Source organism: Macrotis lagotis, chromosome 8 (genome assembly GCF_037893015.1).
Source record: "Macrotis lagotis isolate mMagLag1 chromosome 8, bilby.v1.9.chrom.fasta, whole genome shotgun sequence".
NCBI classification, from domain to species: Eukaryota; Metazoa; Chordata; class Mammalia; order Peramelemorphia; family Peramelidae; genus Macrotis; species Macrotis lagotis.
The window spans coordinates 60638223-60665117 of record NC_133665.1 but is presented as its reverse complement, the minus strand read 5'-3'; the positions used below and the strand labels follow the sequence as shown (position 1 = coordinate 60665117).

Sequence of the window (26895 nt, the reverse complement as noted above, 5' to 3'; positions counted from 1 at the left end):
AAGCCTAGAAACAGGGTCTTTTCACTTCAAGTGTAGTGTTCTTTGTATTATATTTTACTGCATCTGAAACTACCCAACCTTAAGAGTTTTAAGTGCCCCTTTCTTGTGTGTTGTGAAAGGATATTGCCAGGATTTAAGGATTATTGTAAATTTGTATTTCAGTTCTTGGATATGCCAACTCCTTACTTCTGCATGCCTCTCCCCTCCCCCCCTCCCATGACACTCAGCAGCACCAGAGGTGAGAGACAGATAACATCACATCAAGCTGCCGAAGTCCAGTGTGTCAGTGGTTCACAGAAGATTGGGGGGATATTGGGTCATCAAATTTCTCTTCATGGGTCAGGTGCGAAGACAAAATCAAGAGCTTGTCTCTCAGCTCCAGCTACATTAGGATGCCAAAGGTCAACAATGAAGACCACACGAGGTCCATCTTCTTGAGAGCCTGGAGACGAAAGGAAGCATTGGATTCAAGTCAATACTTTTATCCTCAAGTTCCAGATTTGGTCAATCACCCCCTCTAGACTTCCAAATCCCTTTTTTTTTGCAAAACTCTGGTGTCCTGGTTACCATTGTGAGCTGCAGTATGCAGGAAAGAATCATCCACCAGCAAGCAGTGTCCTTCAGACCAGCATTGAGGCTCGCCCCCAACAACTAATTCACATCCAGGGGGAATCTTCAGGCCTGTTGGAGAAGACCCAGGTAAAAGAGGAGTCTCAACTCAGACATTCCCATCACTTCCCCAAATAGACTTATAACCTTCCATTTTGCCCCTAGTTAGACCTAAATATCCTTGATACTACTTACCCAAGTGACAACGAACACGAGCATTGGTGGGTCCACAGCGCCCCTCAAGTCTAGCTCCGGGCAGAAGAACAGAAAAGCCAGCATTGCCAAAAGAATTAGCACTCACAAAGCTTCTTAGTCCTCTAAGAGCCCGATAAGCCCCTGGGCAGCGTCGGCAGTTATTTGGCTGGCATCTACCAGCCCTGTAGAGTAGGAACTGATGGCAACCGGGGGCCAAAGGAGGAGACCATCCCCGGGGTGGAGAAGATGTCCCTGAGAAATCCCAGCTCACAGTTCCAAAGTCCCGAAGAATGGCAGGGAAACTACTCTCTAGGAGCTCCACATCATGTCGCTGGGCATCCCGGGGCACAAATGGAGCAGAAGGAAGGTCGGGCAAAAAGAGCAGAGCTGGGCGTTGGATCCCTGGCCCTCCACCAAGGCTGCTGCTACCCTGAGCTGCCCGCCTCACCCGCCCCATCCCGGCCCAGGAGTAACGCTGGGCATAGGCCCGAAGCCTCCGACTCACAAGGCCTTCTGCCCCAGTCCCATCACCAGGCTCCCTGGTGATCCCTGGGCCTTGACCTCCTGTCTCAGAACCTCTCCCAATTCCAACCCCACCTCTGCTAGCACCCCCTGCCCCAGGGATTGGGGTGTCCTGAGAGCCCAGTCGATAACAGTACCAGAGGAAGAGGGAAGTAAGGGCCCCAAGGATCAGAGTGAGGGCTGGGCAGGCCAGGGGTAGGGGCCAAGGGGGCATGGTGGAAAGAGGGGTGAGGGAATCTAGTCAAAAGGCCCCAGGCATTCCCTGTATCTGCTTCCTTCCTTACCCTACCCTACCAGCTCTCTCCTGTGGCAACCTCTCAGGTTACTCCATGCTGTCTTCCTCATTCCCCATCACTTCTTCCTGGCCCCTCTTTTCTGGGGCTTCTGCCTCCACGGTCCTGCTTCCACTTTTCAGTTCCTCTCTTCCTCCATCAGCAGTTCCTGTGCCACCTCATCGTGCAGCCCTCAGATCCTGAGATGGATCCCGGTCCCCTGCAGCAGCCACCACCTTCCTTCCACAGCCCTTCTCCAGTCCTTCCCACCTCTCGCCTCTCTTGCCTTCTCCCCTCCCCTTTCCTCCGCTCTAGCACTTTTCCCTCCTGTCTCCCCCTCCTTTCCCACTCACCCTGACGTCACCTTCTCCCCCTTCCCACCCCCGCGCCCATCACTTCGGGCCCACCCGAGGCAGCCGCATCTCGGGGATACTCTTGCGTCAGGAAGGGAAAGAGGAGTGGGAAGGAGGCGAGGCAAGGGAGGGGCGGGGGAGCTTTCGGCATCCGGGGTCGGGGGCCGCCCCTGGAAGGTTTGGAGCGCTGGACCAGCAGAGCCGGACTCCGCGCCCTGGCAGGGTGTCAAGCCGGTCTCGGGGGCGGCTGCCCGCATTGCGAAAAGGGGGCGGGAGGGGCGGGGCGCGGGGAGGAGGAGAGGAGCGCCCCGCGGATCGGCCGGCCGAGGGCGGCGGGGACGGCCCGCGGGAGGCGAGCCAGGCACCTCCAGGGCCAGAGCCGCCCCTGGCGAGGTGGCTGCTCCCTCCCGCCGCCAGCCTCCGCCTCCCTCGGGACCCGCACCTGAGCCAGGGCCCGCCGGCCCGAGGCGAAGGTGGAGGCTGCCGCAGCCAATCAGCCGGGAGAGCCGGAGCCGCGGGGCGGGGCTGAGGCAGAGCGCTGTCCTTGGGTCGTGGTGCTGAAAGAGGCCCGCACCCCCGAGCCCGTCAAAAGCCGGCGTGACAAGAGCGCTCTGAAGCAGCGGGGCCGGTCCGGGGGCACGGGAGAGGGCGGGCAAGGGCAGCCCAATGAGAGCACGCCTTGAGGGCACCTAGCTTCAAGGATCCTGGGGGAAACGGCTCCCCGAGGGAATCGAGAAGCGACATTTTAGACTTTAGACCCTAGAAGCGAGGGGGGGGCTGTTTCATGGGCTGGGGGCGAGAAGAGGCCCCCCCCCCCCGCCATCTCCTCTTCCCTATTGGGAAGCCAGTGTAGCACTCCTGGGAACAGAAGCAAGGTAGACAAGAGAACACATTTTCGATTAGGAGGGCTCTAGTGGGAGACAAATTCACCGTGGATGATCGGGGAAAGGGAGGAGGGATGTAAATTCGGATGCAGAGTCGGGGGTGTCTTGGGGAACAGGCAGAAGGAAATGCAGCTGCGTTGCGGCTTCCAGAACTGTGAAGAAGGCGATTAAAATTCCAAATATATGGGGAGGGTGACTTGGAGGGCGTGGGGCGTTGATTAGAGATGTGACCCGATTGAGGGTTTTTCTTTTTTTCTCACCAGTAGATCAGAGAGGGGTTGTGGGGTGGGGGAATGAAGAACACAACCCGGTGCCGCCCTCATACAATGCCCCCTCCCTCCTCTGGTCTCCGTCCCACACCGTCTCTCTCTGCCCACCCCCCATGCCCACGCACCAGGCCACTCCCCTCGCCCGGCCCCAGGATCTGACGTGGGCTCCGACACCTTTCTCAGCTTCTCCCTCCCGCAGCCTCAGCTTTCGGGCTGCCCCCCTCCCCCCCCGCATCTCCCTCCCCCTCCCGAACCTTACGACCCTCTCTCCTTTTTCCCCGTAGGACCCTCCTAGAACCCTTTAGATACCCCTCCTGGCCCTTCATTCTTTCCATCTCCCACCCCCAAGCTTCTATTTCAATCTCACCCTACATCCCAACAACCTGGGAGCTAAGCGAGGCCGAAGGCAGGCGTCAGGGGAAGAGTGGAACCCAGGCGTCCCCGGATCTCTCAGAGAGCCTGGTCTGCTTTAGCACCCCCCCCCACTGCGCCCCACCCCCTGCAGCCGCAGCCGCGCCCCCTTTTCCTTTCACCCCCCCCCCCCCCACATCCACAGGAACAGAGAGGACAGAGGTGTCCGGGCCAGAGAGAAGACCTGGGCATTCAAGAAGGCAAGAAAGCCAGGGATCTTCGATTCCCAGTCTCTTCCCCGTAGATTCTTCACACACACACACCCACTTCAGCCTTTCGCCTCCTGTCGAGCTCTGGATTTTCTTCCTTAAAAGGAAGCAATAGTAGACGGGAGCAGAATAGGCAAGAAGAGCAAGAAGACTAGTTCTTCATCCCCTGGGAGGGGGAGAATTAGGGGAATAGCCAAGAAGCTGAGTAAAGAAGGCTAGCTCTTCAACCCCTAGGAGGAAAGGGTTCGGTGTGTCGAGGAGGGATTTGGGGCTCAGGGTGCCATGGGGACCCCCGGAGCCGGGCTCCTGCCCCCATCGCTGCTGCTGCTGCTCTTCAGTTGTCCCTGGACCTGCGGTAAGGAAATACGGAATTGCATGAAAGAGATGAGGGAATTGTACCCCCGAATATGAAGGGGGCAGGGCACTCTGTATACTGCACAGGAAAGCCTTGGGGGATGCTGCCTCCCCCCTACGGCCCCGTTCTCTGCACGTCTGGCCTTCAGGCTTTCTCAGAGCTGGTAGAGGAAGGGGGAGGGGCGCTGCAGTAGGGAAAGGGGAGAGGGATGGGATCTGGGGTTTTACCCCTGGTACTCAGAGTCCCCCCAAGTGCAGTCCCTGGGGCAGTGGATGAGAGGAAGAATAAAAGGACAAGGGTTGGGTAGGGATTAAAATCCAGGAAACAGAAGTGGGGGGAGGTGATTGCTACGGGCTGAAAGGCAAGGATCTGAAGCAGAGAGATACTTAAAGAGGACAGAAAGGGGTTATATACACAGGATATATACCTACATAATCTTTGTCGTGTGATTAAGGAGAGATGGACATCTAAGCAAGGACACAGTCCTAGCAAAACAGCTACCCACACAGATTTACACATAGGCACATGGACACATATGGCTTGGCTGCATAAAGAGGCCTGGAGATCTAGAAAAACAGAAACCCAGAGTGAGATAGTAGGTACTACATGAAGACAGAAAGCCAAAAAAAAAAAAATAGAGACCCAGAAAGAAACTATGGATGCCACAGAGATTAAAGTATTCAGGCACTACAGAAAGAGATAAAGTCGAGGGGGACTACCCTCACAAAACAGCATATATGAGCAAAAGGGACACAGCAACCAGAGATGCTGACAGACACCAACATAGGCACCTGAGAACTTGATCCAGTGAGATGAGGATGGAATCTTAACCTACCATTCAGGAGCTGACCATATTCTATACAAGGAAGGCATTCATTGCCTTTCTCTATAACTAGCTGAAGAAACTGAATGGCAGGAAATTTAATTACTTTTTTGTAAGCATTTTAACCTTCTACCCCAAGTTCTAGAGGAGAAAGGACCAGAACAGGGAGTGTGGTTATGATTTGAACTCGTAGTGACTGAGAATTGAGAGGGTTGTCAGAGTATTAGAAGTAACAATATAGGAGAAGCTCAAATGTAAGGGAAAGAGGGGGTGGTGATAATCAACCCTCTCAGACTCATGGGACATTTTTTCCTAGGTGTGCCCCTAAAGGAGGAGGAGACCCTACTTGGGGGAAGCAGTGAGTCTCCTACAATACCATCAGCTGCACTGGCTGAGTTGCTACATGGAGCCCTCCTAAGAAGGGGGCCAGAGATGGGGGACATCCCTGGTAAGACTCAGAAAGGCCAAATCAGTGTGAAAATATAGGGGCAAAAAAATTCAGAGGTAGGAAAGAAAAAATTATCAAAAGAGAAGTTGATAGATGCAAATGTTTAGAAGTACATTCAGTGGGGGGGCTTAAGGGAAGAATGGAAGGTCACTAGTGTCATGAAATATAAGATTTTGAAGTGTGAGTACAATCTAGGCTTTATCACAAGTTCTATTGTGGAGAGAGGGGCTAGAAATAGGATTTTCTGTGGACCATGTCCTCATCCTTGTCAATCTGAACCTGTGTCCTTTGGGAGAATCTGGGCTCAGTGTAGGAAGATTGTGGGTAAGGTTGGAGGCCCAACTTCTTTCATTCTCTAACCCATCACCTAGAACAATCTTTCTGTCCAAAGGCTACTTGGTCTTGGATTCCTTACTTTGTATTTTCCTTCTCTTTAACCTGCTGTCTCAGGATCCCTTCTGGTCCCCACATTGGCTGCTGATACAGAAGACCAGACCTTTGCCCCACCTTCCCCACCTTGGGTCACAGAACCAGGGACTGGACCCCTGACAACAGCTGTGACTCCCAAGGGAGCAAGGGGGGCTGGGCCTACGGCACCTGAGCTACTGACCCCACCTCCTGGAACCACAGCCCCACCCCCACCAGGTCCTGCCTCTCCAGGCCCACCTCTTGGGTCTGAGGGAGGAGAGGAAGAGACCACAACTACCCTCATTACAACAACCACAGTCACCACAGTGACAAGTCCAGGTAATGTACTAATGGGGAGAGGAGGATGCTGGACACAAATGGATGAGTAGTGATATATATAGAGATGGAAATAGGGTTCTGAGAGAGATGAGAATGTATGATATTTAAGGATAGAATCACAAGATTGATTAGGAAGTATGAGTATGAGGGAGGGGAAATGAGAACAACTGAATTATCATGAGAAGTCCATGACCCTGTGTTTTTTCTTAGTTTTATGTAACAACAACGTCTCAGAGGGTGAAGGTTATGTGGAATCACCAGAGTTTGGCCGTTCAGCTGCTCCCACTCTAGGGCCCCTCGACTGCACTTACAGCATCTCTGTCTATCCTGGCTACGGCATTGAAATTCAGGTACTTAGGATCTCATTCTCAATCCTAGAAATTTCAGGGTTCTTTCTTCTTCCCTTTCCCTGGAAGGGTGGTAGTGGTAGGGAAGGTGCTGAAAGACCACTGTCCTGGTAGTCATGCACTGTGTAATTTCAGAGCCAGTAAACTTTAGATCTGCTTTATCCACTTCAAAATTCTCACTCTTCAAATGAAGAATCTAATGTCCAGAAAAAGAACGTGACTTGTCCAGAGTCATAATGTTGATGAATGGTAGAGTTGACACTAGAACCCAGTTCTGACTCTCACATTTGAGTTCTTTCTCCTACCTCCATCATATTAACCTGGGTTCTTGTCCTGGCTCTGCTGCTACCTAGCTATATGACCTTGGGGAAGTCACTTGACTTCTCTGGTCGTTGGTTTCCTCAGTGATAAAATGTAAGGATTGGACTAGATAACAAAATGCTTTTCTCACAATCTGAAATTGTACAAATGGACAGAGAGGTTCAATGACTTGCTTACTATCACAGGGCTCCCAGATGAGAATATTTGGGGCATCACAGAATAGTGTTGGGTAGATGATTTGGGAACCCCTCTCACATTGGTTAAGCTACCTGAAACTGGATTTATGAATGGCAGAGCCAAGACTCAAATGTAGGTCTTCTGTTCCTAATTCCAGTTTTCTTAATTCTATATTGTCAAAGTTCTTTTCACTTCTAACATTAAATAATTCTATTAATGTTTGGAAAAGTATAGACCATTACAGAAAGGAGGAAATGGATAGGAGAGAATGGGAAGGGCTAGCTAGGCAGGATCAAGGACTTCTGTCTGCCCTTTATCTTCCTTCTAGCCTGGTCTGATACTTGATCTTCCAGGTGCAGTCTCTCAATCTGTCCCGAGAAGAGGGACTACTTGTGTTGGCTGTGGGTGGTGCACCAGCCCCAGCACCCCAGCTCCTGGCCAATGCCTCCCTACTAGGGGAGGGCCAAGTTCTTCGAAGTCCAACTAATAAGCTGCTTCTGCATTTCCGGAGCCCCCGGACTCCACGAGGTGGTGGCTTCAGGATCCACTACCAGGGTGAGATGAGTTAAGGTCTGGAAATGGGGCTGCAGTCAGATGGACAGATGGTGTAGTCATAGAGAGACCATTTGGAGTGCCTACAGGCTCATCTCCAAGATGACTGATAATGACTAGGCTAAAGGATAGAGGAAAGATGTTGTAGAAGGATGGGTGTGGTCACCCTGGGTTGAGTGGCCAATCTTCAGTGCTCTTAGACGGGAGTGCTTGGGACATTACAGGATGGTGTTGAGTGGATAATATAGGGGCCCTTCTCACATCAACTAGGCTACCTGAAATCTTTCCATGGTCTTCCACCAAAGACCAGTCAGGGCTGAATAGATTCAAAAAGGATATTTGTACCCATATGTGTAAATATTACATAAACACAATCATCATGCCTATACTTACATTTAATACATGAATTTTTAGATACACAGTACATACATAAGACCAATGCATCCATGTACACATATATGCTCATGCTTATGCTATGTATATTTGAATATACATACAAATTAATACATAACAGAGAAACCACTATACTTTCAAAGTGTCCAATCCTGCTGCTTCTATAATGATTCTCTCCTACTATCCTCCAAATAAGAGAATGAGGTCCCTTGAATCAATGGTAACTTCAAGACATGTTGATGTGCCTCCTAAAATGTGTGAACAGTGTTGACTCCTTGAAAATCTTGTGGATGATGAAAGTAAAGCTTGTGCCAGGGCTTGAGATTCTATGGGGTCCCTAACACTATAATTCTCCTCATAACTCACAGGGACATATGTGTAAAGGTACCCCATGCAGCAAGAGAAGATATATATATGGGGCAGCTAAGTGGTGAAATTGATAGACCACCAGCCTGGAGTCAGGAAGATCTGAATTCAAATCTGACCTCAGATACTCTGAGCAAGTCACTTAACAGTGTTTGCCTCAGTTTCCTCATTTGTAAAATAAACTGGAGATGGAAATGGTAAACCATCCTAATATCTTTGCCAAGAAAACCCCAATGGAGTGACAAGGTATCAGACCTGACTGAACAACAACAATATGTAGGAATAGCCATAGGCAATTCTGACAAGTCAAAAGAGCCATTCATATCAGAGATGATTTGAAGTCATCCCAGACTCTGACTCATGTAGGACTATACTTGGAGTGGGACTGAGGAATAGTTTTTGAGAGGATAGTTTGACCAAGAGATTCAGGAAATAAGATTAGTAGTAGAACTATACCCGGAACTCAGTCAATCTTGTCTGACTTGGGAGTCAGTGCTCATTCAATTGAACCGTGATGCCTTTTGAGACATGGTCCCTGTTCCTGGAGCCTTAGAAGAGTGATGATGTCAGGAATAGCATGAAGCAACCAGAAAACCATACAAAATTATACAGAGCCATGTGTGGACTGCAGCTGGTGGAAGAGCTTGCAGCTCAATTCAATCCAAAAGACATTTATTAAACATCTGATAAGTACAGGGAGCCTGTGCTGAGCACCAAATCACACAAGGGCTAACTAGTACCACCTTGTTTTTCATACATCATCTCATTTACTCCTCAGTGGGGAATTACTGAAGAGGAAATGAGGCAGAGAGTTGACTGCCTTGCAAATGATCACACAGGAGTCAGACTTCACTGTGGACTCCCATACTCCTTTGTGAATCAATGTTTTATCATGTATTTCAGATTTAGTTCAATTTATCTCAAGAAATTTATCTTCTTCACCCCTCTAGTCATCATCATCATCATCATCAATGCTCTTTACAAATATTATTTTACAACAATATTATGCAGTAAGACTCCATGTTGTAGTTGGGGAGGTTAAGTGATTTGCCCAGGATCACACTGCTAGTACTTATCTGAGGTCGTATTTGAACTCATATATGTCTGACTCCAGGCCCAATGCTGACTGTAAGCACAGAATGTTAGAGATCATTAAAAATGAACTGATTCAATTCCTCATTTTACAGAAGAGAAATCTGAGTCTTAGGGAAAGAAGTAACTTACCCAAGATGAAAGAGAGGTTAAAGTTTGAACTCATCTCTTGATTCAGTACTGATTCACTCAGTTCAATAATCTTTCTATGATACCTTTTATATATTATATTCAGTTGATATTATGGTACTTTGCATTTGATGATTTGGTATCATTCTCAAATTGTTAGCAAATTTCCCTAGGAAGCTGGTAACAGTGCAAGGTTGTCATTCATTCAGGGACCCCTAAGAAAAAGACTGTAATAGGTGGGCAAGAGGAATTGAAGTGAAGCCAGAGGGCTAAGGAAGGGAAGTGCAAAGAGTGTTTAGTATGAGATTGAAAAGAACAGCCAGTTCTGGGTTTCTCCTCATATTCTCTTAGCCTACCTCCTGAGTTGCGGTTTTCCCCCTCGACCACCGCATGGAGATGTGAGTGTGACAGACCTGCACCCTGGAGGCACTGCCACCTTCCACTGTGACTCAGGCTACCAATTGCAAGGAGAAGAGACCCTTGTCTGCCTGAATGCCACCCGACCAGCCTGGAGTGGGGAGCCACCTGCTTGCCTTGGTGAGAACCAGGACAGCACAGGAGAAGGCATTCCGGGCTTAGGGAAGAGGGAAGGGGAAATGGATGGGAGGAGATTCTTATGCCTCAGAGTATTGTTGCCTAAGCAAAAAGCTTTCACATCCCTGGAAGTAAGACTAGATAGATGAGAGAAGCCCAGAGAGATAGGATTTTGGGGGGATATGATGGATGGGGGGGAGGGGCTCTTGCCTAAATGAGAAAAGCCATCTTGAGGGTTTGGGGAAGAACAAAGAGAGAAGATAAGGGTTTCTTGCCCAGGTGCTTCTCTGATTCCTACTTTCCTTCAGCTGCCTGTGGAGGCTCCATCCACAATGCTACCCTTGGCCGGATTGTCTCCCCTGAACCTGGAGGGGCGGTAGGGCCCAACCTTACCTGCCGATGGGTCATTGAGGCAGCTGAAGGACGGAGACTGCACCTACACTTTGAAAGGGTCTCATTGGATGAGGACAATGATAGGTGAGGGGACTGTGGAAGAGAAAACTCTTGCCTCACAAGAGTGGGAAGGAGGGCAATGGGAGAGAAAGTTCACACCTGGAGGTGGAGGCAAACTCTCTCACTCTACATGGGGAAAGAGGGTTCTTGGGTAGAAGTTTCTCACCAGCAAGGGGGGCTGAGGTGAGAAAGTTTCTGTCTCATTGGGGAAAGGAGAGACAAAGGAGAGAAGAGGCAGGGAGGGCTGTGGGAGAGAAGACTCTTGTCCCATAGTGGGAGGGATACAGAGGGAAGAAGGGATATAAGGATATAAGGGAAAAGGTTCTCACTCCATTGAAAGAATTATAAGGGAGAAAATTAAGTGACCAATAGGAATGACAGTCTGCAAGCTAAGAAGTTTATTCTCCTTCCTTGTGGCCCTGATCACTTCCTCCCATCCCCAGACTGGTGGTCCGATCTGGGGGTGGTCCCCTCTCCCCACTGATCTACGACTCAGACATGGATGATGTCCCAGAGAGAGGACTGATCAGCGATGCCCAATCCCTCTATGTGGAACTGCTTTCTGAGACACCAGCCAACCCCTTGCTACTAAGCCTCCGATATGAGGGTAACAAGCCCCCCAAGGGGGACCCCAAGGCATACCATACTCCTAATTTTTCAAAAGTTGACTCATCTTTTTTAGACCCAAACTCCATTTCTGCTTTGTCATCCATTGCATGAATAAGGCCTAACTGTATGAACACCCGAAACCTGAAAACTCTATAGATCTTAAAACTCAGTCCTATACCTGATCTTGTAGAGAAGTCCCTTAATTCTACACTCCCTGAGCCTCCCATACTTTAAAGAATTTTTCAGATTTTAACATCCTAAACCTTATAGACCCCATATAATACCTCTAACCCAAGACTGATTCAGAAGGCTCTCTTTAAATCTAGTGAGCACCAAAACAATAACATAAACCCACTTTCCCTTTCTTATATGGTCCTGAAACTCTGCATTCCCACTGCTCTCTCTATATCAAACTCCCTGTTCTCCTGAGTTTGGACTAATTAGGTATTTGTGATAGAGGGAATGAATGAAGGGATCATGATCTTGGAAAGTGCATCATAGAATCTGCCTACCCCGAACTTTTCTATGCCTAAATCCCACAGACCCATATCAGTTTAGGGCTTATTCCTCATACCTTACAAATATTCTTTGCCTTCTTTCTGCCCCCCCTCCAAACTTGAGAACCCCTCTACAATGCTCTCCTCTGACTTCAAAGTAATTTATAGGCCACAGTAAAATTGGTGAAGGTATGAAAATGGGTGGTAGAAGTGGAAAAGAGAAAGCAACATCAAGGTTATATCTTTACTCAGGTAATAGTTATATGGTTAGGGAAATCAAACTAATCTGAGTTTTTAAACCAAGAATATAAAGCCCCATTAGAAGAGTGAAGTCACCATTAATTAGCTTGGTCATCTCACCTTTCTAGGTGTCTGTAAAATGAAGGATTGGTAAATTAGATGGCACCTGAAAGCCCTACAGTCCTCCCATGCCAGGAGTCTAAATGGGAAGAGGGGATGGAGAAGAATCATGCACTGTCTTTCAAAATATGACTATGAATAACCTTTGGATTATTTGTTTTAGATTATCGATAATATGAACTTCCATCAACAGGAATACCCGAGGTTATTGTTGGGTTTTGTTTTGGTCCAGACCAGTGATTTCACTGGTATAAGGAATTTCCAGCATAGAAACTCCTTGTATTATTGAGGATAGCCAAGTTGTCTGTAATCTTAGAGTGTTGTTTGGGGACACTGAAAGATTAAGTAACTTGTCCCTGGTCAAATCACTAGTATGAATCAAAGGCCCCCTGACCAATTTTGCAGTCTCCCAGGATGAAGTGTCTGCCAGGAGGAGATGACGAGGGGAGTGAAGAAGATGGCAGAAGGGTGGGGAATGGAGAAGGGAAAGCAGAGTATCATAGAACTTTGCTGGGTCCCCTGATTGCTGTTTATTCCCCAGCCTTTGAGGAGGATCGGTGCTTTGCTCCATTCCTGGCTCATGGCAATGTCACTTCCACGGATCCCCAGTTCCGTCCTGGAGCACTGGCTACATTCTCCTGCCTCCCAGGATATGCCCTGGAACCCCCTGGGCCTCCAAGTGCTATTGAGTGTATTGACCCCTCTGATCCTCATTGGAATGACACTGAGCCAGCCTGCAAAGGTGAGTCCTCCTCATCGATGGGGACAGCATGAATCTGGATCCTGTTTTCTTGACCCTCTCTCATACAATGTTATCAAGTGACCTAAACTCAGAAACAATTCCCCTTCCAAATGGAGGCACTCTTGTTCCCAACCCAGCATCATATTCCCATAAAGGTAAATATGGAATCCTTGACAATTATATTGGAATGATAGTAATAATGGTCTTATTATTGGAACCAAACCCTATACCAATCTTTGTGAATAAACTGAGGAATGAACCTGGTTCGGCCCCCTCAGAGCTTTGAGCCCTTGAAAGCCTTAATCATTAATACCTCTATGACCTTAAGGAAGCCACTTCCTATTTCTGAGCTTCACTTTCCTCACTGGTAAAATGAGACAGTTGGACTAGATAATATCTTTTCAGTCTCTTAATGTTTTCCTACTATCCTTTCTTCTGCTTCATCCCTTCTTCCCCTTGTACCAGCTATGTGTGGGGGGGAGCTGTCTGAGTCTGCTGGTGTGGTCCTCTCTCCCGACTGGCCCCAGAGCTACAGCCCTGGGCAGGACTGTGTATGGGGCCTTCATGTCCAGGAGGAAAAACGGATCTTGCTCCAAGTTGAAATGTACGCATTGGTGGTAGGAGAAGAAGGGAGGACCACATGGGGGCAGGCTGTAGGGGATATGGTCCGAGGCCCTAAGGCTGCTGAAGATGCCTATCCCTTGGAGGAGGGGAGTGGAGTCCATGTTACTGGCTTCCAGGGATGCTAAGGGTTGGAGTGGTTTCCTATACTCAGCCTGTGCTGATGTGGAGCTAGTACAGCCTTGGGTTTTAGAATATGATGAGATGGGGAATCACTAGGGCCAACTTCTCAGATTCCCATGATGTCTTGGGCATTTTCCAGGGGGCACATTCCTTCCATCTCAAATACCTGATTAAATTTGTCAGAGGAAAGAGGGCAGGGATGGGTCAAAGAGCATAGCAGGAAGAGGAAAAGGGGATGGAGTCAAACTGTAAAGAGAGGAAGGTCAATGATATGGAGTTGGTCTAAAATGGAGGGATTGGGCGTATGTGTTGGGGGCCATAACTTAGCATCCCATCTCCATCCCTGTAGCCTGAATGTTAGGGGAGGGGACATGCTGACCCTATTTGATGGAGATAGCCCCAGTGCCCGGGTCCTAGCCCAGCTTCGAGGACCCCAGCCTCGTCGCCGCCTTCTCTCTTCTGGCCCAGACCTCACTTTACAGTTCCAGGCACCAGCTGGGCCCCCTAACCCTGGTTTGGGTCAGGGCTTCGTGCTACATTTCAAAGGTAATTAGGCATAGAGATTGGGGGGGGGCTCACTTAAGATCCATGTCAGAGACATTGATTGGGGAGGATCTTAAGCTTTGGCTGAGGTCCCAGGCTACAGAGGTTCTTGATCTCATCCATAAACATCTAGATCATAGGGAACCCTTAATCTGACCAAAGGCCCTGAGAAAGGAGATCCCTAAAACTGGAGATCCCAGGTTCATCTAGAGATCTGAAACCCAGCGCCTTAGCCCCTACAAATCTAGTCTTTCTCTCTCATCTTCTCTAGAGGTTCCTCGGAATGACACATGCCCAGAATTACCCCCTCCAGAGTGGGGCTGGAGGACAGCAAGCCACGGAGACTTGATTCGGGGTACTGTGCTCACTTATCAATGTGAACCCGGCTATGAACTGCTGGGCTCTGACATCCTCACTTGTCAGTGGGACCTCTCTTGGAGCGCTGCCCCACCAGCCTGCCAGAAAAGTGAGCCTCAATCCCTCTCCTTCTCTAGCCCTCCCATCCTATTTCCACTCTTAGCCACAATCTCCTCTCTTGCCCCTCACTCCATCCCCCTTTAGACTTTCTCTGATCCACTCTTCTGTGGGGGGGAGGGGGAAGGGGAAAAAGAGCCCTCAGGCTCTGCCTGTAGCTTCCCTCTAGCTTGGGCAAAGTCCATTTGAAATAGATTTAAGATTGTTAGAATTGGAAGGATTTTCTAATCCTGCCCCCTCATTTGGCAAGAGGACATAGTAATCTTGAGCAACTCTCTGTATCACATTTATTCCCATATCCAGGGACAGGGGTCTGAGCCAAGGGATGTTTTAAGGCCTCTCTGACCTCTAGGACTGCTGATTCTAGTTGTTAGAATCAGAAATCAGCTTCCCTTTCTAGGTTGGTACTTTTTCTATTCCACCTAACCAGGTGGTGTGAGCAAAGCTTTTTGAAATCAGTAACATGCTAGACAAATGTGAACTTATATCTCCGAGGTTTCCCTAATTTCTAAAACTGATCAGAAAAAAAATAGAATCCCAAAATTCACTGTCCTTTCTTCCCTTGCAGTGACCCAGATCACGAATCCTTCTTGGATCATGGAAGGTGGAAAATCTAATTTAGACACTCCTTAACACTTTCCTTGACCTGAGTTGCAGCTAGTGTTGAGTGCAAGGTAGTGGGTGTTCAAGGATATTTGCTACTGGAAGAAGAATCCCCCCATTCCTCTTATTTCTTAACATTTGTTCCCTCCTCTCGGTCATCTTCTAGTCATGACCTGTGCAGACCCTGGAGAGATTAGTAATGGGCACCGGACAGCTTCTGACGCAGGGTTCCCCATTGGCTCCCACATTCAGTATCGATGTCTACCTGGCTACAGTCTAGAGGGGGCAGCTGTCCTCACCTGCTACAACCGGGACACAGGCACCCCCAAGTGGAGCGACCGTGTCCCCAAGTGTGTCCGTGAGTCCCTAGCCCTGGTGGTGGGGAGAGGGATTTGCAAGGTTGAGGGTATGGGGGTAGCAGTGAGAAGGGAAGGACAGCGTTCCAAAGCCTGGGATGAGAAGCAAATTGCAAAGGCAGTAATGGGAATGGGCAGTAACTAGGCCCCTGACTTCTGCCTCCTCTAGTGAAGTATGAGCCATGCCTGAACCCAGGTGTTCCAGAGAATGGCTACCAGACCCTGTACAAGCATCACTACCAGGCTGGAGAATCTCTCCGATTCTTTTGCTATGAGGGCTTTGAACTTATTGGAGAAGTCACGATCACCTGCCTCCCAGGACACCCCTCTCAGTGGACCAGCCAGCCCCCACTCTGTAAAGGTACTTGGAAGGGCAAAGGGAAGGGCTTTATGGGGCTTGCAAGGGCCAGGAGGAAGGCTGAACTTGGGTCAGCTCCTAGATTCTGGAAAGGAAATAGGAACAAGGAACTGGAGGTCAGGGGTTCTTGGCAGAGGAGATGTGTCTTGGGTTACTGATCTGTAGGAATTGAAAGGAGTGAAATAGGACAAGATAATTATGGACCAGGCCTACTTCAGTTCTGGAAAAAAAAAATTGAAGGGATAGAGCTTTGGGGAAGATAAGAGGAAAGTACAGACTTAGGATTTAGGTAGATTGGACAGGATGAAAAGAGAGAAGGTTCTCCTGCCTGGCCTGGCCTCCTGCCCTCCCCCCTCACTGGCTCAGACCCCCCTCCCCCCTCCTCTCCCTGCAGTGGCCTATGAGGAGCTACTGGACGACCGAAAACTGGAAGGTCAGTGAGGGATGAGGGGGAGAGCCAGGGCCTGGTTGGGGCAGGATGCCTGGGTTTGGGGAGGGGAACAGGCTCTCTGAGGGAAGAGTCAGGGGTTGGGGGGGTCACAAGCCACTTGGGTTCCTTGAGGGAACTGAAGGCTAAAGGACAAAGTCTCTTGTTCCCCTGGAAGAGAGAGCCCAAGTCTAGGAAGCTGAATACCAAAGTTCATCGTCCTTTCCTCCCTGCAGTAACCCAGACCACGGATCCTTCTCGGCAAATGGAAGGTGGAAATCTAGCCCTGGCCATCCTGCTGCCCCTGGGGCTCGTCATCTTACTCATTGGGGGTGTTTATCTCTACTACACCAAGTGAGCACACTGATCAGGTGCATGTGGTTGGGCCTAGGCTAGTCACAAGATGGATTCCAATGGAGGTCAAGAGACCCAGGGTTTGAGATTCTGACTGGGTCACCCTCAACCTGCCCTGAAGAGATTAGCTCATTGGTTGGTCCTGGGTCCCATCCAGGCTGAGGCTGTGGCTGTGAAGAATCTTGGAGGTAGTGGTGGGTGGTTGAGATTTTTGGAATGTGATGGTGAGGGATGAATTATGGAGAATGATAAAGATGGCAGACAAGAGGCAACCGGCCCATGTTTTGACTTTTCTTTCTCAGGCTACAAGGAAAGTCTCTATTTGGCTTTTCTGGATCTCACTCCTACAGTCCAATCACCGTGGAGTCTGATTTTAGCAACCCACTCTATGAAGCTGGGGTGAGTAGCAACCTTTGCCTAGTTCTGTTCCCTTGGGTTTATAACCCAAGTTCTGCCCTCATAAGCCCCATAAATCTCAGCCCCACTAGAGAGCCTGCTTTTTGTCTTCCTAACCCCCACTCTCATTTCCTTTGTGAGAGACTCCAGCTCCTCTCATTAACCCAGTAGTTCAGCAGTCACTAAAAATTCCCAGGCCTCTTTGACTCTCAAAGCAGCTGTACCACACCCAAGTCCCTATCCCTGAAGAATCTCCTGGGACCACTAGTGAATGTCATTCCCCCTTACCCTGCACCTCCCACACCCATCAAGCTGACACTTATCTCTGTCCTCAGGATACAAGAGAGTATGAAGTCTCCATCTAACACCAATGGAGGGAGCAGGACCTTTGGCATCCCTTCCTGCCTCTCCCCAGAGCAATCTAGGAAGGGGGAAGGAGGAAGTAAAGGGAACTGGACCCTCCACTTCCAGCTCTCACCATCTCAAGCTTCTCCCTTCCCTTCCTTGTAAATACCCTAAGACCCAAATAGGGACAATAAATACCCTGGAGATCCTCTGGTAAACAAGCCAGCATCCTGCCTCCCAAGTCATGCTTTTTCTCTCTGTTGCCAAATGCAAGGGGTCCTTTCTTTTGCCTCCTTTATCCATTATCTGGCTCCCCAGCCTAAAATATGGGGCTGTCTCTTGGTTGCCCAGCACTGGGACCAATTGTGAGGGGAGAGGGGTAATATCCCTTAGTCCAGGTCCTGACCCACTTGCCCCTGTGGCTACCATCAGCTAATGGGTCCCAGGGGTTGATCTCAAGAGGGCACAACACCATTTTCCCTGCCCTCTGGTTACTCTCATTGCTTGCCAGTTCCCTGGCCACACAAGTTCCTGTCCCACCAGCACTATCCATTCTTGGCCTTCCCTTTTGCTCTACCACTGACCACTGTTCCCTCAGGCCAAGTGTTCCAGTCAGTCCCTTTTTTGCCCAACAGCCCTAGTCCTTCTGCTAGGCAGATAAGAGTAGGGAGGGCTAGGTAATGACCCCTCTCCCCTACAGTCCCTCCCTCCCCAGATTCCCCCTAGTCTACCCTTTACCCCTCTCCCCTGCCCCCAGCTTCTGGATTTTTGTTTTCAAGCAATAAACAGAAAATCACCATTTGTAACTGGGCCCAATGTTATGGTGGGGATAAGTGGGAAGAGGAAGGAGCAGTGTTTATAGGGGGAATGGCCAAAACAGGACCATGCACAAACAGCCTTTCAAGGAAAAGTGGGACCTGAGAATGAAAAGAGAACTTCCAAATCATTCATATCATATCATGACATGACCATATCATGCAGCTGAGAAGAGGCCTAGAAAAGTGACTTCTACAAGGCCACACATTGACCAGAGTTGGGGCTAGAAACAAGGTCCCCTCATTCCTGCTGTGGTTAGTATTCATTCCATTGCACCATAATGGCTTAGAGGAGAGCTAGGAATTCCTCTCATCCCCCAGAGCTTCACCAACTCTAGGCTGACAGTGTTAATAATGGAGGGAACCTCTGGGAGAGAGGATCCCAAACCAAGTGCTTCAAAGGAATAGATAATTCAAAATAGCAAATTATCAGTAATATTAGGTTAAAACAAATAGCAGATAATCTGCAATACTGTATAGTCCACAAACATTTTACATTCTCTTTAGGGATGAAGTTATATACTTGTCCATAAGATCTATGTATGTATGTGTGTGTGTGATGCTGAACTTTGGTGAATACTATTATAAAAATGGAATTTGCCTTTTTTCCAGCAGGTTGATTGTGGAGGGACAGACTGTGATCTAACAGTCAAGTCATGTTCTAGACAATCTACCCTATAGAATTGAATACACACCTGAGGAACTCCTCAAAGACAGTTGAATCCGCTATTCCCTTCCCTCCCTTGAACAAATGGTACTGTATCCTATTCATCACCCTCCTCAGAGATGGTCAGATGACAACATTGCCTGAATTGGGGGAGGGAAAGGCAGGGGTCCCCGTCTCTTTATTAGTCTTTGGTTGCTGATGATGACATGACCAGACTGCAGGGGGTGAAGAAGAATGTTACTTTGTTTGAGAGAGTCTTTGGGTCTCAGGAATGGTGAAGGTGATAGCCAGGAGTCCACCCTGGGATTTTGTCAGATGAATTGTGAAGAGTGGGATCTTGAGCCACATTCTGAGGGGGAGAAGGAAGGAAGAGAGGAAAAGAGATGTGTGATCTCATGCTTTGCTTATATATTTGCTTCTTGAATCAAGAATCCAAGGTAGAAGAGTAGCTGCTTCTAAAACATTCTGAGGAAAGTACTCTTTGTCCCTTAAGACTGAAGAAGTTATTTTTCCTATCTTGTGATTTCCCCCATCTTTTTCTGACCTTCTGACCCTTCCTCCTTTATTTTTACCATAAACCTAGATTCTGTGTGTCTAGGAAACCCCTTCCCCCCAAATAAACTACTCCCCAAATAAACAAACTACCTTCCAAAGAACCTTAGTGGTAGAAGGGTTTTACAGGTTACCTAGCTTAACATTCACTAATGAAGAAATCTCACCTACAACCGCTTTGTGAATTGGTCATCCAGTCTTTGCTTCAACACTTCTTGTAAATCAGAGCTTTTTGAGGAAGTTGGTGGGCTGGGCTGAAAAATCTTTCCTAAAAGGAAATCTGCCTCCCTGTCATTTCCTTCCATTGAGTCTAGTGCTTCCCTCTGGAGTAAAACAGAATAGAGTTATTCCCTCTTACATATGCTACCTCTTTAAAGTCAGGTTTCATACCTCTTTCCTCCTCCCAACACCTCCCCCCTTCCCCTTCCCCCCATATCCTGGTCACCTTACCTTGGGTGAATTTTACCTTGTTATTATCTTTGAATCTACCTTAAAATGTTGTACCCACTGTTCAAAATACCTTAATATTTCCTTGTTCTTTCTTGGAGGTAAGGGAAGTGATGCCTTCTGGGATCGTAGGGGATTTCCAAGCAGACCTTTGGGTAGGCAAAAACATGGTCCCATCCAGAGTTTCCTTGGGTCGAACAGTTTCTACCTACAAAGGGCAAGAAATTGATGCACAACTCATGATATTGGCCTGGGAAGAGCAAGAGGACTGGGTTCTCTCTCACCTGTGTGTGTTAGGATAGATCTTTCTCTTTCAACTTTTTCAATTTTACATTTCATCTTTTAAATCTTCCACCTGGAGCATTACCAGGAAGAAGGGTTTGGCTTGTTTCTGGGATTTAGAGTATAATCTTTCTTATTCTGGGATAGAATGCCTGAGGTTTCCTCTCCCAGGTGAGAAGGCACAAGAATCTTCTCCCTTTCAACAGCCCTTTTTTCAGTATTACCATTTCCCCGAGCTCTCAATAAGGCCCATCCAGTAGGAAGGGAATGGACCCAAGAACCCTATCACATACCATCTCTCTGGATGGCAGAAGATGAGTCTTGTTTCTGGTCCGGTTTCTGTCAGAACTACAAAGAAGAAGAAAGGATTTGGGGGGGGGGGGGAATGAAGTTTTTTTCCATGCTAGAGAGCAGCCCAGCCACTCCCTCTTGAAAACAGAGTAGTTCCCTCCCACCTAGAGTTCTCTGCAAAATCTCTTTCCCCAAGTGAATTCTCATTTCCCACTTCCCTTGGGAGACAAGACCGTTGTCTCCTGTAGGATGTAGTGGAGAGTCTATGGAACATGAAGCTTGAAGCCCTGATTTCAAGGCCTTGCTCTGGCATTTTTGTTTTATTATCTCTAAAATGGTGAGGATAATACACTCTGAACCCCACAGGGGTGTGATGAGGAAAACAAATTGTAAAGTACTAAATAAGGATATTATTGTCTCTCAATTCCCTGGTGCCTTGAGATGGGGACCTTTTCCCTCTGGGACTCTTACCGAGTGTCTGTGCCCTTGGTCCTAGTGGTTGGCAGCACTGAAAACATAGGCCCTAGTTAGAAAGAGTGCCTCCTTCTGTGACCAGAAAGGGAAGAAGGGGTTGGAATGGCTAGCCGCAAGGGGTGGGACGTGAGCTTGAGGATAAGGAAATGAAACACAAATGCCACTAAGATGGAATGTCAAGGTGGTGTTGGGTGGGTGTGGCATCAAGGGGGACCTGCCAGGGTTCAGAACGGGCTCCTGGGGAGTAGACTTAGGGGCTGGAGTTCAGGGCACTGTATTAGAGCCTGGATCACCATGTCGAGACATCTGGGTTCCCTGGTCCAGTTTTTTCAGTTCCATAGGCAGGTCAGGGCTCAGTGGGTACTGGGCTCCTATCAGAGCCTCGTTGGCAAGTTCTGTGCTGACTCGACTCAAATACTCCTCGGTTCTGGAGATGGTCTTGCCGAGGGGATGGAGAGTTGAGGAGACACTGCTCAGATGGTGGTGGCCTTCATGGAGGGAACTTCTCCTTCCCTGCAGTCCTCCCACAGCACTCACCGATGGTGTAGGGGAATTGTGGCAATGTCGAGGGCTCTTTTTCTCCTGAGACCCTGGCAGACTGGACTCCATCCCCCTGGGAAAGGTGGAAAGTTATTAGGGTGGGCATCCACCCCGCCTTGGGGAGAGGGTTCTCGGAACTCATCCGTTATTTTCACAGCTGTGTGGATGAAAACCTCCTTCCTCCAACACACAGGCTCCTCCTTGTTTGTCCGACTGAAGGGCATCCCGAGCATCCCGAGTCATCTCTCCGCTTCTCCAACCAGCTGCCCCCCGCCCTCTCCTCAGTTTGGTCCCCGCTCTCCCCCGCCCCCCAAGTCCGCAAGGTCATTTCCCCAAACTCGAGTTTCCCCGTTTCCCGGACCTGATGTTAGGTAGAAGCTGCCTATGGCCGGGGAGGGGAGAGACGGGGAGGTCTTCTACTTGCCCCACGGTTGCTGTTGCTATGGGGACCGGTCGCAGGGGGCTCGGAGGAGGGAGGGGAAGCGGCTCGCGGAGGTTGCCTCGGCAACCGGCGCGTTGCTAGGAGACGGCCCCTTGGAGTTCTAGAAGTCAAAGTGGAGGCGATTTCCCCCCCTTCCCGGCGTCCCTTTCTTTCTCCCCGGCTCCGGCATCGTTTCCAGTAGGAGGGCGGCTCCGCTTTCGGGGCGGGCAGTTAGTTTTTCCTACTAATGGGCTTGGATGTTAGGAGAACAGCGCCCTCCCGCTGCCAGGGGGCGACCTCGAGTCAGCGCCTCCCGCCGGCCGCCGCCTCGATGGCCCGGGCCCAGGGCGGCGGGGACCCCAGGAGAAGGCGGAGACTGGGCGGAGCCGGGGGTGGCGGAAAGGGTCGGGGCATGGGACCGAACCAAGTGCGCCGTCCGGTAAGGGGCTTCGTGGCGGGCTAGGCGGAACGCCGCACTAGCAGCAGGGGCCGGGCTTCTGGTCCGGCCCACGCGTGCGGCTTTTGCCCGTCCCGGGCCACGCCTGGGCCCTCCTCTCCGTGCGCGTCCCCCCCCCCCGCCCCGCTCCGCGCTTGGTACGAGCCGGCGGGAGCGGGGGAGGGAGGCAGGGAGGAGGAGGAGGCGGGCGGTTCTTAAAGGGGCCCGGGCCCATTGCCGGCGGCTGGGTTTGCGTCAGCACGGGCGGAAGGGCCGGGCTCCGGGGCGGCGGGGCCTCCCCCCACCCGGCAGAGCTGCGGTGGCGGAGGCCGGCGAGGGAGCGCTCGGAAGCCTTCCCGGGGCCCCCGAGCCAGGCCGGCGGGGCCGCCGATGCGCCGGGCCGCAGGGCCGAGCCGCAGGGCCCGAGCGGGGGCCGCGGGCGCGGTAGCCCCGGCCGCCAGGCGCCGAGATGCCGGCGGAGAACGTCTTCCTCTTCGTGCCCAACCTCATCGGTGAGTCGGTTGTGGGCCCGGGGCGGGGGGCGGCGGGCCCGGGGCGGGGGGGCGGCGGGCCCGGCGCCGGGCCGCGGCCTCAGCCCCCCGCTCGTCCCCGTCCCCAGGCTACGCCCGGATCCTCTTCGCCCTCGTGGCCTTCTACTTCATGCCCAGCTGCCCCTTCGCCGCCTCCTCCTTCTACCTGCTGAGCGGGCTCCTGGACGCCTTCGACGGACACGCGGCCAGGGCCCTGAATCAAGGTGGGCGGCCCCGCCCCAAGGCCCGGCCAGAGTCCGCCTTGAGGGCTGGCCCCGGTGGACCTTGGGACTTGCTTCAGGACGTGGCATTTAGCATTTTTTTTTGTATTTTGTATTTATTTTTTTGTATTTTTCAAGGCAACGGGGTGGAGTGCCTGGCCCAGGGTCACGATTAAGTGTCTGAGGCCGGATTTGAACTCGGGTCTCCCGACTCCAGGGCCGGGGCTCTGCACATAGCATTTTAAGGGGGGACCAGGAAGGGTGTTCCCATCATTTCCCCCCTAAAGGCCTGGCTCTCTTCTTTGCCCCCGTGCCTTAGGGACGCGGTTTGGGGCGATGCTGGACATGCTGACGGACCGATGTTCCACCATGTGTCTGCTGGTGAACCTGGCCCTGCTCTACCCGCGGGCCACCCTGCTCTTCCAGCTCAGCATGAGTCTGGACGTTGCCAGCCACTGGCTGCACCTGCACAGGTTACAATCGCCTCCCTCGTAGCCTCGGGTCTGGCCCCTCATTCACCCTGTGCTCACTTCCAGAGGGAGGAGGCTGGTAATAAGACCTAGAGAAACTTATCTGGGGACCGGAGGCGAGAGAGAGAGGACACGGGCTGGTGGCCACTGTTGTCCCGAGAAATACGGATGCCAGCCTGGGGAAGTGGGCGGGTGGAATTTGAGTGGCAGAGGTAACACCTGACATTCTTATGGCTTCCTTTCCAGCTCAGTGGTCCGGGGCAGTGAGAGCCACAAAACCATTGACCTAACAGGGAATCCCATCCTTCGGCTTTACTATACTTCTCGGGTGAGTCCAGCCTCCACCGTCGGTGTCCAGTGTCCAGATGAATGTGTGTGAGATTTGATGAGCTCCCTGTTCAAGTGAGAAACATGAGTTTTGCCTTCTTCTTGCAGCCAGTGCTATTCATCATGTGCGCTGGGAATGAATTTTTCTACTGTCTGCTTTACTTGCTCAATTTCTCAGAGGGACCCTCAGGTATGAACCCAGAGGTGATGCTACTTTGGGGCCTGGAGGAAGATATGGGGAGTAGGATCTGGGGGGAGGGTAGATTAGATCTGCCTGATCTGATTTGATTAGATAATGATGCTGAGCTTTTTGCTTGAATTCACCTTCTAATTTTCTTCCTTTCTATCCATCTCCTCTCCATCCTGGACCTTTTCCCCTCCCTTTCTGCAGTGGGTTCAGTGGGTCTGTTCCGACTGGGACTCTGGATCTCTACTCCTATCGCTCTTCTCAAGTCCTTTATCAGTGTCATCCACTTGATCACCGCTGCACGCAACATGGCTGCCCTGGATGCCGCTGACCGTGCCAAGAAAGAATAGCCCTGCTGTCATTTCTGCTTCCGGCAAACTTCCAGCCCCAGTCCTCTCCACGATGCCCTGTCCCCTTTTTCCCCCCACGGTGCTGTTCTGCCCTTCCCCCAACAAGGTCAGTCTTGTATATAGCATAAGGCTCGACCTCCACAGTGCTGTGATGTCCCCTTCACCTCCTCTCCCCCACTTCCAATGCTGTCAGAACCTCTTCAAGGATGTAACCGGTCTTTGTCCCCACTCCCATGTGAGGTCACTTCCCTATGATGAGGGTAGCACCTGGACATCTGATGGGAGCAATGATGGAAGTCCCAGCTGCAGGAGATGAGGCCATAGCCTCCATTACTTGGGGATAGCCATAGCCCAAGGGTGGCTGAGCTCCTTGGAAGAAAGCGTGGAGATACAGAGGGTGTCTTTGCACTGGGCCAGGCTGGGGGGCTGTTGTTCCAGCCCCAGGAGGCAGAGTGACCCATGCAAGTTAGCATGGTATTGCTGTGTTTGAGGGAGGTAGATGGTGTGGGGGCTGGCTCTCCACTAGGAGCCAGACTCCTCTCCTCCTGGCCTGGAGATGTCTGGAATCAGAGGAGTCTTTGCCCTGGGGGCTTTACTCAGGAGGGAAGGAGGCTGTCTGGATCCTTCCCTGTTCTACTGTGTCTCATGATGTGTAATCTGGCCTCGAGGCCTTGATGATAAAGGAGGAAACTTCACAATCTGAACCCAGACTCCTGTCTTCACTCTTGGGGCAGGGATGGAATGACTCACTTAGTAACAAAGACCTCTAACTTTACTGGTTTAACATCCTTTCTCTGAAATTAGTAAAATGCTAGTCTCCTGCACTACCTTCCCCCTTTTTTCACCGGTGGAAGGATCTTCCCCTTCAGCTAACAAAATACTTTTAAGATCCATCTGCTCCCAGCCCCCTGGCACCCTTCTAGCTATTTCCTTGTCTTATCTCCACCATGGGACTATGAACTCCTATTTCCTCAGTGTCTGAGCTGGAAGAGGACTCCCTCAGGAAGTAGAACTATTCATTAAAGAACTAGTTGAGACCTTGGAGGCCATCTAGTCCAACCCCAGAGGGTTTAAGAGTGAGATTTGAACCCAAGATTTTCTGTTCAAGTCAGCTTACCACAGAATCAAGAGACCTAGCTGTGTACTCATGGGCAAGTCCCTTGCGTAATTCTGTTTCCCCATCAGGAAAACGGCAATAGTATTTCTTAGAGGAGGGGAGACAGAAGAATGGGGCGGGGCCACTTGGTTCAAGTGTTTGCAGTTATAGGTGGCACTAAAGAGCTATCAAGACTGCTGGGTCTGCAACATATACCAAGGTGGGATTGCCCTGACATGGATTCAGTGTCATGCAGATCCTAGGCATAGAGATCTTGTATTGAGTTAGCTGTTGCCAGGGGGGAAGCTGGGAGGTTTGGGAGTAGGTATAAAATAGTGTTAAGGGGGGAAAAAATCCTGTATGAAGGGTTGGGTTCAAATGTTGCCTCTGTCATCACTTTGTGGGAGGGATTTCATTTTACTTCTGAGAGGGCTTGGACTATATGGCTTCTACCATCCCTTCTAGTTCTAAATCACTGTTCTTGGAATCTCTCCTCTGTCACATTACTACTTGTCTGACCTTGGACAATTAAATAGCCTCCCCAGGCCTGTGTCTTCACCCTTAAAATAAGGGTTTTGAGCTAGATGGACCCTTCCAGTTCTCACCTGTTAATCAGCCCAGGCTCCTAAGTGGCTAAATTTGGCTTAAAATTCAGACAAATGGGCTAAGCTATGATTGTATCATGAACTGGAAAAAGAAAGCTGTGAAGGAGAGGAAAGGGTGGGGAGAAGGCTTAGATTAGAGAATTCTTCAGGAAAGGAACCAGTTTGCTTCTGGTCAGAGCAAAAGAAAATCATCTTAAAAAGTAACAATTTATAAACTGGTGCTAGGTTGTATATAAGACCTCATCAAGTAAATTAATACAAGGAATCTGGACAGAGTAGATGGCATTCTTTTCCTGTATCAGCTGGCAGGTAAAGGGTCCCTTTTGGCTAGTGACTCAAACTAGTTGGGACCAACAAACTAAATTTAGAAGACAATCAGAAGCATGTGACATTTTGTTCTCTTAAATGTCTCAAAACTGGGAGCCTCGAGGAAGAAATTTGCTTTCCTCCAGATCACAAAGTGATCCAGAATCATAACTTTTAGAATTGATTAGGGTTAGTCACCTTTCAACACTGCCTGCCTCCTCCATCCCCCCCCCCCCCAAAGTTTCTAGCAAAGGATGGGTTTAAAATTTTAAAAATGTATATAATTAGGGGCAGCTAGGTGGCATAGCGGATGGAGCACTGGCCCAGGGGTTGGGATGACCTGAGTTCAAATCTAGCCTCAGACACTTAATATATTATTACCTAGCTGTGTGACTTTGGGCAAGTTATTTAACCCCACTGGCCTGAAAAAAAAGTATATAAAATAAATCAATAATCAATTCAGGGCAGTTAGGTGGCACAGTGGATAGAATGCCAGCCCAGCAGTCAGGAGGACTTGAGTTCAAATGGGACATCAGACCATACTTACCATAGTTGTGTGACCTTGGGCAAGTCATTTAACCCCATTGACTTGCCAAAAGAAAAACAAAG

At 50.0% G+C, this 26895-nt stretch overlaps 4 protein-coding genes across 5 annotated transcripts; 2 read left to right on the top strand and 2 right to left on the bottom strand.

The window, feature by feature from the left end:
• Positions 1-217: 217 nt before the first annotated feature.
• Positions 218-1885, bottom strand: ASPHD1 (aspartate beta-hydroxylase domain containing 1). The gene is made up of 3 exons (XM_074196006.1): positions 805-1885; positions 568-681; positions 218-442 (listed from the first exon to the last, which is right to left on the bottom strand). Exons 1-3 carry the CDS (start codon positions 1538-1540, stop codon positions 333-335), a joined length of 960 nt encoding a protein of 319 aa, XP_074052107.1. The 5' UTR covers positions 1541-1885; the 3' UTR covers positions 218-332.
• A 340-nt stretch (positions 1886-2225) lies between these two features.
• On the top strand, positions 2226-18275 carry SEZ6L2 (seizure related 6 homolog like 2). 2 transcript variants are annotated; one of them, XM_074197293.1, is made up of 18 exons: positions 2226-4079; positions 5219-5350; positions 5801-6097; positions 6308-6447; positions 7296-7497; positions 9826-10011; positions 10317-10485; positions 10905-11068; positions 12469-12669; positions 13135-13273; positions 13763-13959; positions 14228-14422; positions 15200-15391; positions 15559-15750; positions 16142-16180; positions 16411-16528; positions 16831-16927; positions 17260-18275. In XM_074197293.1, the coding sequence occupies exons 1-18, from the start codon at positions 4007-4009 to the stop codon at positions 17287-17289; spliced, it is 2763 nt and encodes a 920-aa protein (XP_074053394.1). In that variant the 5' UTR covers positions 2226-4006; the 3' UTR covers positions 17290-18275. The 2 variants fall into 2 exon arrangements, with proteins under 2 accessions (XP_074053394.1, XP_074053395.1); XM_074197294.1 differs by lacking the exon at positions 16142-16180.
• A 617-nt stretch (positions 18276-18892) lies between these two features.
• On the bottom strand, positions 18893-22225 carry LOC141495686 (uncharacterized). Its single transcript, XM_074197300.1, has 7 exons — positions 21699-22225; positions 21091-21410; positions 20795-20831; positions 20326-20380; positions 19824-19958; positions 19471-19626; positions 18893-19100 (listed from the first exon to the last, which is right to left on the bottom strand). The coding sequence occupies exons 2-6, from the start codon at positions 21404-21406 to the stop codon at positions 19471-19473; spliced, it is 699 nt and encodes a 232-aa protein (XP_074053401.1). The 5' UTR covers positions 21407-21410; positions 21699-22225; the 3' UTR covers positions 18893-19100.
• A 368-nt stretch (positions 22226-22593) lies between these two features.
• CDIPT (CDP-diacylglycerol--inositol 3-phosphatidyltransferase) lies at positions 22594-26864 on the top strand. The gene is made up of 6 exons (XM_074197301.1): positions 22594-22706; positions 22814-22948; positions 23265-23418; positions 23662-23743; positions 23851-23932; positions 24134-26864. The coding sequence occupies exons 1-6, from the start codon at positions 22664-22666 to the stop codon at positions 24277-24279; spliced, it is 642 nt and encodes a 213-aa protein (XP_074053402.1). The 5' UTR covers positions 22594-22663; the 3' UTR covers positions 24280-26864.
• Positions 26865-26895: the final 31 nt, after the last annotated feature.

Coding starts and splice junctions, on each gene's coding strand:
- ASPHD1 (XM_074196006.1), bottom strand. CDS start 1,540: ATGCCCCCTTGGCCCCTACCCCTGGCCTGCCCAGCCCTCACTCTGATC. Junction 682..804: donor TCGTGTTCGTTGTCACTTGG/GTAAGTAGTATC, acceptor CTTCTCCAACAG/GCCTGAAGATTCCCCCTGGA. Junction 443..567: donor GCATACTGCAGCTCACAATG/GTAACCAGGACA, acceptor TTTCGTCTCCAG/GCTCTCAAGAAGATGGACCT.
- SEZ6L2 (XM_074197293.1), top strand. CDS start 4,007: ATGGGGACCCCCGGAGCCGGGCTCCTGCCCCCATCGCTGCTGCTGCTG. Junction 4,080..5,218: donor CAGTTGTCCCTGGACCTGCG/GTAAGGAAATAC, acceptor ATTTTTTCCTAG/GTGTGCCCCTAAAGGAGGAG. Junction 15,751..16,141: donor CCAGCCCCCACTCTGTAAAG/GTACTTGGAAGG, acceptor CTCTCCCTGCAG/TGGCCTATGAGGAGCTACTG.
- LOC141495686 (XM_074197300.1), bottom strand. CDS start 21,406: ATGGAGTCCAGTCTGCCAGGGTCTCAGGAGAAAAAGAGCCCTCGACAT. Junction 20,832..21,090: donor AACCCAGATGTCTCGACATG/GTGATCCAGGCT, acceptor CTATGTTTTCAG/TGCTGCCAACCACTAGGACC. Junction 19,959..20,325: donor TTCTGCCATCCAGAGAGATG/GTATGTGATAGG, acceptor TGCCCTTTGTAG/GTAGAAACTGTTCGACCCAA.
- CDIPT (XM_074197301.1), top strand. CDS start 22,664: ATGCCGGCGGAGAACGTCTTCCTCTTCGTGCCCAACCTCATCG. Junction 22,949..23,264: donor GGCCAGGGCCCTGAATCAAG/GTGGGCGGCCCC, acceptor CCCGTGCCTTAG/GGACGCGGTTTGGGGCGATG. Junction 23,933..24,133: donor TTTCTCAGAGGGACCCTCAG/GTATGAACCCAG, acceptor CCCTTTCTGCAG/TGGGTTCAGTGGGTCTGTTC.